Source organism: Haliotis cracherodii, unplaced genomic scaffold, assembly GCF_022045235.1.
Source record: "Haliotis cracherodii isolate W230 unplaced genomic scaffold, xgHalCrac1.p SCAF_5, whole genome shotgun sequence".
Classification (NCBI taxonomy): Eukaryota; Metazoa; Mollusca; class Gastropoda; order Lepetellida; family Haliotidae; genus Haliotis; species Haliotis cracherodii.
Window position 1 is genome coordinate 38,726,355 of NW_027266308.1, and position 11,207 is coordinate 38,737,561.

The 11,207-nt window shown below is 46.6% G+C and overlaps 1 protein-coding gene across 1 annotated transcript; it reads right to left on the bottom strand.

Annotated features, from left to right (window-relative positions):
• Nucleotides 1–754: 754 nt before the first annotated feature.
• LOC139444378 (cytochrome P450 2J4-like) lies at nucleotides 755–11,207 on the bottom strand. The gene is made up of 8 exons (XM_071225344.1): nucleotides 10,553–11,207; nucleotides 8,212–8,437; nucleotides 4,790–4,916; nucleotides 3,135–3,279; nucleotides 2,586–2,728; nucleotides 2,359–2,455; nucleotides 1,407–1,613; nucleotides 755–1,056 (listed from the first exon to the last, which is right to left on the bottom strand). Exons 1-8 carry the CDS (start codon nucleotides 10,959–10,961, stop codon nucleotides 866–868), a joined length of 1,545 nt encoding a protein of 514 aa, XP_071081445.1. The 5' UTR covers nucleotides 10,962–11,207; the 3' UTR covers nucleotides 755–865.

Sequence of the window (11,207 nt, forward strand, 5' to 3'; positions counted from 1 at the left end):
TGCCAATTATCAGGGAGTCAGGGAGCTAGTCAGGGAGCGAGTCAGGGAGCGAGTCAGGGAGCTAGTCAGGGATCTAGTCAGGGAGCTAGTCAGGGATCTAGTCAGGGAGCTAGTCAGGGAGCTAGTCAGGGATCTAGTCAGGGAGCTAGTCAGGGAGCTAGTCAGGGATCTAGTCAGGGATCTAGTCAGGGAGCTATTCAGGGAGTAAGTCAGGGAGCTAGTCAGGGAGCTAACAAAGGATCATATCTATCTGCAATAGAAGATTTAGAAATGGGATTGGTAATGCCTTCAGACCAATCTGATAAAATCATCCCGTACAAGAAGTTTTCATTGAACAGGTTTCATAGGAAACTGGCACATCTTTCGTTTTTCAACACCTCAGTTGGGATATTATCATAACCTTGAGCCTCTGGCTTAGCCGAGCTGAGTGCCTCCCACACTTCCTCGTGTGTGACAGCTCTGTTCAAATCTAATGTTGAGACATCATCCGTGTTTGGAGCCTCAGTCATTTGATCATTCACAGTTTAATCAGAGTAATTACAATTAGGTAGGTCACTGTAACTCTTTCCACCGTTCCAACACAGCATCTTTATTATTGGTGATACTTCCATCCTCAAGTCTCACTTCCATTGCCACTGATTTCCTCCTCTCATTTCCCACGCCTATTTTCGTCCAGAATTCTTTGTTTTCTCATCGCACACAGTTTCTAACTCTGACAAGTTTCTCGGATACCTTTTCTCTGTGTCTTTTTGCTTTATCAAAAAGTTTTGTTTTTTAATATAATCAGCTCGTAGATGTCGTCTGCTTGGCCCTTTACTTCTACAGCATACTCGCTCTGCTGCACACATATTATTTCACATGAGAGTTAGGCCGTGGAGCGGGCGAGTGCCTGCAAGCCGAAGTCCAGAGGTCTGTTAGTGATGCCATCCTGATGCCCTTCAAGACTCGGTATTTCAGCGCCAGGTTCCAGTCGGAACTCAAACCGCTGCAACAAGTTGGCGGCAAACAGGAACAACTCCATCATCACCAGGGGTTCCCCCAAACACGTGCGAGGCCCTGAACACAAGACAACAGACAAGATCTAGTCAGTGAGTGAGAGAGTTTGGTTTTACGCTGCTTTCAGCAATATTCCAGCAATATCACGGCGGGGGACACCAGGAATGGGCTTCACACTTTGTACCCATGTCGGGAATCGAACCCGGGGCCTCGGCGTGACGAGCGAAACTTTAACCACTAGGCTACCCTAAAATCTAGTGAGTGAGTGAAGGGAGCAATAAGACAGCTTTATCACGATGGCCATTATATACTGGACAGGACTGCTTATCTCCAGCCAACGTTAAAAAAAATGAATCCTTGTAATGTTTGTCCTCTGGGACATGTTGTTCGAGACATGGTGGTATACTCACCTGCCCCAAATGGCATGAAAGCCGGGTTCTTGATGATCTTGCCGTCCTCGTCTATCCAGCGTTCGGGGCGGAACACTTCCGGTTTTGTCCAGAACTCAGGGTCCATGTGGCAGGAATAAAGATGGAACATCACGAGGTCGTTGACGTCGAGATTGTAGCCTCCGATCTCCACTGGTTTCACCACAGAGTGCGGGGGTGCCAACGGCGCTAGGGAAACGTGACACAAACAATCACACAAAAAAGGACAACGGGGAAGGAGGTATGAAGGCAAGTGACACATCCACAAACACCCCTGCCTCACCCTGTGACATCCTGATCCACCAGGTGACACACCTTGATCCACCCCTGCCCCGCCCGTTGACACATCCTGATATCCACCCCTGCCCCACCCGGTGACACACCTTGATCCACCCCTTCCCCGCCCGGTGACACACCCTGATCGAGCCCTGCCACGCCTGGTGACACACCCTGATGCACCAGTGCCCCGCCGGTTGACACACCTTGATGCACCCCTTCCCCGCCCGGTGACACACCCTGATCCACCCCTTCAACGCTCTGTGACACATCCTGATATCCACCCCTTCCCCACCTAGTGACAGACCCTGATTTCCCCTGTGATCCGCCCAGTGATCCCCCCGATCAACCCCTGCCCCACCCAGTGATAAAACCGAGCCACCCTTCCTTGCTCAGTGAACGCCCCTGCCCCACAAAGTGATTACACCGATTCTCCCAATTCACCCCTGCCCCGCCCTGTGACCCACCGAGGGATTAACCCGATCCACCCCTGCCCGCCTGGTGACACACCCTGAGCCACCCCTGTCGCAAACAGTGATTCATGCGATCCATCCTTGTCAAGTCATGTGACACACTCTGATTCACCCCTGACCCGCCCTGTGATCCACCCCTGACCCGCCCAGTGACACACTCTGATCCACCCCTGCCAGTGACTCACCTACGGACGCCAGGCGCAGGACTTCGTTGAGGGTGGCAACTATGTAAGTCAGCTTGTCCTTGTCCGCCAGACTCACGGGCCGCCCACCGCCCGTCTCCTACAGCAAGGAGTGAGACGGTGTTGTTTCAATTGTACAAGGTTATCAGCCAGTTTAAAATCAAATTTAACATGCATCGTTTTACAAATCCGCTATTTCGGCTGGGCTGACAGACATGAGTATGCCCTACCTTCTTGACTGCGTCCAGGCAACGCTGCTGAGTGTCTGGGAAGCGCGCCATGTACAGCAAAAACCACTGCAGCGCCACAGACGTCGCCTCCGACCCTGCCAGGAATAGGTCCACAGTGGTCCGGAACACGTCCTCCACAGCGACTGAAACAAGCATCCCACTACACAACACGTGTCACTGCACGGGAAAGGCACTAACGCACGAGAAGAGTGCCGGAATTTGGAGTGAGTGAGTGAGTGGGTGGGTGGGTGAGTGAGTGAGTGAGTGGGTGAGTGAGATTTTACGCCGCTTTTAGCAATATTTCATCAATATCACGGCGGGGGACACCAGAAATGGGCTTCACACATTGTACCCATGTCGGGAATCGAACCCGGGTCTTCAGCCTGACGAGCTAACGCTTTAACCACTGGGCTTCCCGACCGCTCCTGCCAGAATTTGGAAATATGTATGTATGAATGTAATGGGGTTCAGTGCCCGGAAGACACGCCCATTCTACACGCTACAGAGTGTTACACAGTGTTGTGCCGTGACATTCTCAATTCCACCTACTTTTACTGTCCCCTTCTTGTTCTGTCTTCAGGAAGAGGTCAATGAAGTCTCTCAGGTTATCGGGGTCAAAGTCCACCCTGTGCTCGTTCACTTTCTTCACCACAAACTCCTGCAATTTCTTGTCGTTGTTTATCATCTTCTGCGCCTGCAACATCACCATGGCAACGTGAAAAGGCAAAACATCCATCTCCCACGGCAACATGGAAAGCGAAAATAATTTCAAATAGTTCAGCTCAAATTTGGCAAATGTATATGAAACAAATTCTACTTTTCTACAATGTTAACATCTATAGAAACATTGAAAAGTGATCAAAGCAAGAGCCAGGTTTCCAAGTGTTGCTCAGAACGTGGCAGTGATGTATCCATGTAAAGTGCTTTTGGTCCTGGTGTCGGTTGTTAACGCTACTGGCGAGGTACATCTAATAAGAATTTCTTAAACTCTTCCATGTTTTCATCATACATGTTTTATTTGCTTGTTGTTTAAAGCCGCACTCAGCGGTCTGTAAATAATCCAGTCAGGACAAGACAATCCAGTGATTGACATCATGAGCATCGATCCACGCAATTAGAATACGATGACGTGCATATGTTCACATAATGCTGTGCAGATATACTTCGGTTTTTCATGGCTTTTTAAAGTGTTTTTTGCAGTATGAGATTGATCATTATTTATCACATTGAATTTACTTTTTACAAATCCAAATTCATATTCCCCGTATTTTCAAACACCACTGACCATATAACGTCTTAATGTACGCTAATATAGTTAATATACAGTAAACTACGGTTTTAACGAACTCAAAGGGACCCCTAATTTTAGTTCGTTATAACCGTAGTTCGTTATAAGCATATATACATCATATATACAAAACAAATGGCCTCGACTAAAAAATAAGTTCGTTATATCGGTTAGTTCGTAATGAGCATGTTCGTTATATCGTAGTTTACTGTAGTTGGTATAATAAGGTTGTTATTACTGGTATTAAGTTGTATAATGAAATATGCCGTTATTATCGCCTAGCCAGTGTTGCTTCTTATACGTTACCTACTTCGAAAACGATTAGGAGAGTCGATTGTTTTGCATTTGTAAATGGTTTCTAAGTCGTTGAAGTGGTTCCCTCTTTAAAAAAATCACTGTATACCACAAAGAGAAAATATAGTTTTTAATTTGTCCTCAGAAAACGTTTCCGTTTTGTATCTGATATATCACGTTGTCTCTCAAAAGGGACGTAACTCAACAAGGGAGATAACTCACCCGAGAACTTGAAAACTATTTTACTACTCGAATAGTAGCTCTACCCGAATCGTACTCGGGTACCAGGGTACCCGTTTCGACCCTGGTGGCCACGAGGCAACAACAGACTTCTATCAACACGGCCACACGACAACATCCTGCGGCGCTACTTACTGGCGTCGGGTCAAGAATAGGTCTTCAGCAACCCATGCTTGCAGTAAAAGGCGACTATGCTTGTCGTAAGCGGCGACTAACGGGATCGGGTGGTCAGGCTCGCTGACTTGGTTGATGCATGTCATCGATCCCAATGGATCGATGTTCATGATTTAAATCACTGGATTATTTACAGACCGCCGACATATAGCTGGAATATTGCTGAGTGTGGCGTTAAACAACAAACCAACCAACCAAACCAACTCACTGGCGCATCTCCCCGGATGTACCTGATCCACGGGAAGAAGTTTTCAGGGACCTGGATACCAGCGTTCTTGAAGAGGAACTCCAGGTATCCCAGCAGCTCCTTGAACTCCTTGTCTGTGTACTCAAACCTACAACACAGACCCACACCAAAACTCTAGACTCGTGTACCAAGGGTAACCCACCAGTTCCTTGAACTCATTGTCTGTGTACTCAAACCTACAACATGGACCCACACCAAAACTCTAGACTCGTGTACCAAGGGTAACCCACCAGTTCCTTGAACTCATTGTCTGTGTACTCAAACCTACAACATGGACCCACACCAAAACTCTAGACTCGTGTACCAAGGGTAACCCACCAGTTCCTTGAACTCATTGTCTGTGTACTCAAACCTACAACATGGACCCACACCAAAACTCTAGACTCGTGTACCAAGGGTAACCCACCAGTTCCTTGAACTCCTTGTCTGTGTACTCAAATCTACAACACAGACCCACACCAAAAACACTAGACTCGTGTACCAAGGGTAACCCACCAGTTCCTTGAACTCCTTGTCTGTGTACTCAAATCTACAACACAGACCCACACCAAAAACACTAGACTCGTGTACCAAGGGTAACCCACCAGTTCCTTGAACTCCTTGTCAGTGTACTCATACCTACAACACAGACACACACAAGACACACTAGACTCGTGTACCAAGGGTAACCCACGGTAGCGAGAACTAAGGTCTGATTTTAATGAGATTGGTTAACCCACCAGCTCCTTAAACTCCTTGTCTTTGTACTCAAACCTACTACATAAGACACTCTAGACTTAACTTTCAACAATGATGAGTGAGTTTTGGACAGCAGTTCAGTGATACAATGGCGTGAGAGCTAAATGAGAAACAGGCGAGGTAGACGTTTAGTATGTTTACCCTCAACCAGCACGGGAAAGGTACTGACACCCTTAATTGGGGCGTAACTGGGATTCAACCCCACAATCAGCGGATCCTAAGGCGGCTAAGGGACGCAACTGCACAGCGAGATCACACCTGAACCTACGCCTGAAACAATTCAACATTACCTATTGGTAAGTCCTCGTTATGTTAACAAAATCTTAGAAGTGCGGCTCTCAAGAAAAATGAAAAAGATTCCCTTGATGCAATATTGGGCCCCAACAAGCTATGTGGTTCAATTCAAAGAGCAATATTACAGTATGTGACTGCATCAGGCAAGTATGAGACAATTTAACAATATGTTGTCTCGTAGGAATAAACATTAAACCAAATATATGTATCGCTTTTAAATTGTTACATATTTTTTTTCTGTCAGGTTTTCTGCTTTTGTTATTCATCGAGCATTATCTGGGGTGTTTCAAAACAAAATTGTGTTTGCTGGATGTTTAAGTCCTTTTCATTAAGCCGAGGATCCTGTCATTTCATCACAGTAATGTTACACATGATGTTATCTCTGCCCGAACCCGATATTACACATGTTACCTCTCCCCGAACATGATGTTACCTCTCCCCGAACATGATGTTACAACACATGATGTTACCTCTCCCCGAACACGATGTTACATGTGATGTTACCTCTCCCGGAAGACGATGTTACATACGATGTTACCTCTCCCCGAACACGATGTTACACATGTTACCTCTCCCCGAACATGATGTTACCTCTCCCCGAACATGATGTTACCTCTCACCGAACACGATGTTGCATGTGATGTTACCTCTCCCGGAACACGATGTTACATTCGATGTTACCTCTCCCGGAACACGATGTTACACATGTTACCTCTCCCCGAACATGATGTTACCTCTCCCCGAACATGATGTTACAACACATGATGTTACCTCTCCCCGAACATGATGTTACCTCTCCCCGAACATGATGTTACAACACATGATGTTACCTCTCCCCGAACATGATGTTACCTCTCCCCGAACATGATGTTACCTCTCCCCGAACATGATGTTACAACACATGATGTTACCTCTCCCCGAACATGATTTACATATGTGGGGCGGTCGGGTAGCCTAGTGGTTAAAACGTTCGCTCGTGATGCCAAAGACCCGGGTTCGATTCCCGACATGGGTACAATGTGTGAAGCCCATTTCTGGTGTCCCCCGTCGTGATATTGCTGGAATATTGCTAAAAGCGGCGTAAAACCATACTCACTCACTCATGTTACATATGTTACCTATCCCCGAGCACGATGTTACATATGTTACCTCTCCCCGAGCACGATGTTACCTCTCCCCGAACACGATGCTACATATGTTACCTCTCCCCGAACACGATGTTACATATGATTTTACCTCTCCCCGAACACGATGCTACATATGTTACCTCTCCCCGAACACGATGTTACATATGATGTTACCTCTCCCCGAACACGATGTTACATATGATGTTGGCCACAGCATTTGCCAGGTACGGCTTGACGTTGAAGCTGCGCCCGTCCAGGTCCTCCCACGCCTCGATCAGGATGCTACACTCCTCTCCCCGAACATGATGTTACCTCTCCCCGAACATGATGTTACAACACATGATGTTACCTCTCCCCGAACATGATGTTACCTCTCCCCGAACACGATGTTACATGTGATGTTACCTCTCCCGGAAGACGATGTTACATACGATGTTACCTCTCCCCGAACACGATGTTACACATGTTACCTCTCCCCGAACATGATGTTACCTCTCACCGAACACGATGTTGCATGTGATGTTACCTCTCTCGGAACACGATGTTACATTCGATGTTACCTCTCCCGGAACACGATGTTACACATGTTACCTCTCCCCGAACATGATTTTACCTCTCCCCGAACATGATGTTACAACACATGATGTTACCTCTCCCCGAACATGATGTTACCTCTCCCCGAACATGATGTTACCTCTCCCCGAACATGATGTTACAACACATGATGTTACCTCTCCCCGAACATGATGTTACCTCTCCCCGAACATGATGTTACCTCTCCCCGAACATGATGTTACAACACATGATGTTACCTCTCCCCGAACATGATGTTACCTCTCCCCGAACACGATTTACATATGTGGGGCGGTCGGGTAGCCTAGTGGTTAAAACGTTCGCTCGTGATGCCAAAGACCCGGGTTCGATTCCCGACATGGGTACAATGTGTGAAGCCCATTTCTGATGTCCCCCGTCGTGATATTGCTGGAATATTGCTAAAAGCGGCGTAAAACCATACTCACTCACTCATGTTACATATGTTACCTATCCCCGAGCACGATGTTACATATGTTACCTCTCCCCGAGCACGATGTTACCTCTCCCCGAACACGATGCTACATATGTTACCTCTCCCCGAACACGATGTTACATATGATTTTACCTCTCCCCGAACACGATGCTACATATGTTACCTCTCCCCGAACACGATGTTACATATGATGTTACCTCTCCCCGAACACGATGTTACATATGATGTTGGCCACAGCATTTGCCAGGTACGGCTTGACGTTGAAGCTGCGCCCGTCCAGGTCCTCCCACGCCTCGATCAGGATGCTACACTCCTCGAATATTCGCTCCTCCAGGGAACGCTTCCCAACCCCCAGGTTCCTCAGGGCCACAACAGCGAACTTCCTCATATGGCGCCATTGGTCGCCATTACTCCAGAACACACCTGTATGTGATGAGAGAGTTGCATGTATAGCTACATATGGCTGTACAATGTGTGACTACATGTGTTTGCAAGATACTCGCGCTATGTGAGAGAATTGCACACCTGTGCGTTGCAGAAGTTTGCTAAGGACAGCAAGTCGCAACAGCAGCAGATCCACAATTTGTCAAATGACACATCTTCAGCTATGACGTCGTTTCTCGTGTGACGTCATTACGATCTCAAGCCACAATAAGGTTCGAATGACATCAACAATGCCGTCCGGATGACGGAAACAATACACTGTTGTATCGTGACGTGATATGACCCAAAGGCACATATTTTTTTATGAGTGAGTGAGTGAGTTGGGTTTAACGCCACTTTTAACAGTATTCCAGTTATGTCACGGCGTGTCAGCTTAATGTGGGAGGAAAGTCCGAAGTGATGTAGGTCTCAGAAGTTTACCACTTCGGTGAAACCCACGAGCAAGGGTATGGTGCTGACAAACCTAGAAACCTAATTGGCGAAACGGGATTCGAACCCACAATCATAGGTTTCTGGCGTGCCCAAGGGACGCAACTCTGCACAGCGAATCGCGGCGCCTTAGACGACTGGGCCACCCGTGTCCCCCATATTTTTATGAACCCCGGTATGTTGGCCCTAGTAGATAATAATATCATTTATTACCTGCGAGGGTAAACATATCGGGGCTCTCGCTCGGGAAATACCGGAATTTAGACACTCGTTGCACAAACATAGTATGACATGAACACTCATTTATCATCCATTTATCATCACTGTGGAAATCGCTGCAATGAAAGTGCATCACAATGCTTTGCAGACCATCGTGACGTCATTGGTTACCATACGTCACAATCAAATGACATCACTAATGGCTCTGCTACTGAAGCTGTTAGCAGTACTTTTTACACTTAAGACACTGCTTATTACTGTCTACACATTTAAAAAGTTGGGAAAATGATGTTGGATGATAAATAAAATCTCACCCTCTTGTCTTTTGATATCAAATATATCAACACTTGTTGATATATTTGATATCAAAAGACACTCGGGTGATATGCAATATATAATATCCTCTCTTTAATACCCACGGGGATATAAATATCATAATTCATAAAAATGCTATCTGCACTCGTGCAACTATCACTTCTCACGCCCCAATGCATTGTATCCGTCATCCGGGGGCATTGTTGGCGTCATTCGAATCTTACTGTGACGTAAGAACTGAATGACGTCACACTAGAAACGACGTCATAGCTGAAGATTTTGACGTCGTTCGACCATGTGTGGTTTTCTAGGACAGCGGTGGTGATCAGTGCATATTTTGTAAATGGGAGCTCAAAGGGATTAAGACATAATGGGTAATAAAGAAATTACGAGCATGCGTGTCATACTGATTTTACGAAGTTCGTGTAAGAATTCATGTATTACCCTCGCTCTCGTTCGGAAAATACAAGGGTCCTGGCACTCATTTCGTAAAACCAGCATGACACATCCTCGTAATATAATCTCATTAATATCATTATGTTATTATTGCTCAAGCTAATCTATATCTATGATTTTGTAGACACTTTGTGTCTAAATCATGTAGCCTCTCACCGTTCTTATGCCTATTGTACTTTGGCTCAATGGCCTCCAAGTACCGAAATAAAGCATCATGTCTCTCATGTCATGTTTCTCCGGAAACAGGTCTTCAGTTGAATAGGTCTTCAGCAACCCATGCTTGCCGTAAAAGGCGACTATGCTTGTCGTAAGAGGCGACTAACGGGATCGGGTGGTCAGGCTCGCTGACTTGGTTGATGCATGTCATCGTATCCCAATTGCGTGGATCGACGCTCATGATTTCAATCACTGGATTATCTGGTCCTGACTCTAATATTTACAGACCGCCGTCATATAGCTGGTATTAAACAACAACAACAACAACAACAACACAACAAAAAACAATCATGTCTCTCACTTTCCCTGATATGTTTTTGATGGTCATGGTTGGATGGTAAATAGTAAAACCACTTTCCTTCTCGTTGTTTATAGTCGTAGTCGGGTGGTCTACAGCTTTACAGTAAAACAGGTATTCCCTCTGTCACCGGGACAACTCACACTCACACTCACACTCACCTTTCCCCTTGAAGATTTTGTCGATGATGTAGATCCAGTTGGGTCTGTTGATGACGTAGCTGCCCTTGTTCACCAGAGTGTCGCGTACCAGACTGGGGCCGCACACCACCACCGTCGTCATCGGCCCTATCTTCAGCCTGAACACGTCGCCGTAACGTAATCGTAGCTTCATCATGAAGCGATAGACGTCCTTGATACCGGCCATCTGCGGCATGTTGCCCACGACGGGGAACGCAAAAGGCCCGGGTGGCCGTTTCTTCCCATCCCTTCTCAGGAGCAGATAGCCTAGGAGCAGGGTGGACGAGAAGACGAGGACAGTGCGGATTGAGACATCCGGGGGTAGAAACGACTGCACACGTTCCGACGCAGGGGTCAGGTACTCCCTGACCGTGGACAGTGCTGAGCCCATAATTAGTATTGAAGAGGTATTGTGTCTGTATATTTCAAATTCTCAGACCACACAGATCATGTCCTGCTGTCTGTGACAGTTCGCTGCCTGTTCGTACCACCACTGACTTGTATAACTATCTGTTGCGTTTCCTATCCAGGTTATATAGGTCCGTAGTACCACACAGTCGTGTTTACGTGGAGTGCGGGACTGTCCCAGATTCTACCGCAGGGCTGACTTCGGATTACTATTCTGCGCACAAAACCT

What these genes read in the sequence shown, in the direction of transcription:
- LOC139444378 (XM_071225344.1), bottom strand. Translation starts at nt 10,961, where the DNA reads ATGGGCTCAGCACTGTCCACGGTCAGGGAGTACCTGACCCCTGCGTCG. An exon ending in AACATCGTGTTCGGGGAGAG is followed by an intron (nt 4,917 to 8,211) that starts GTAACATCATAT and finishes TCTGTGTTGTAG; the next exon opens with GTTTGAGTACACAGACAAGG. An exon ending in ACAAGAAGGGGACAGTAAAA is followed by an intron (nt 2,729 to 3,134) that starts GTAGGTGGAATT and finishes TGCTTGTTTCAG; the next exon opens with TCGCTGTGGAGGACGTGTTC.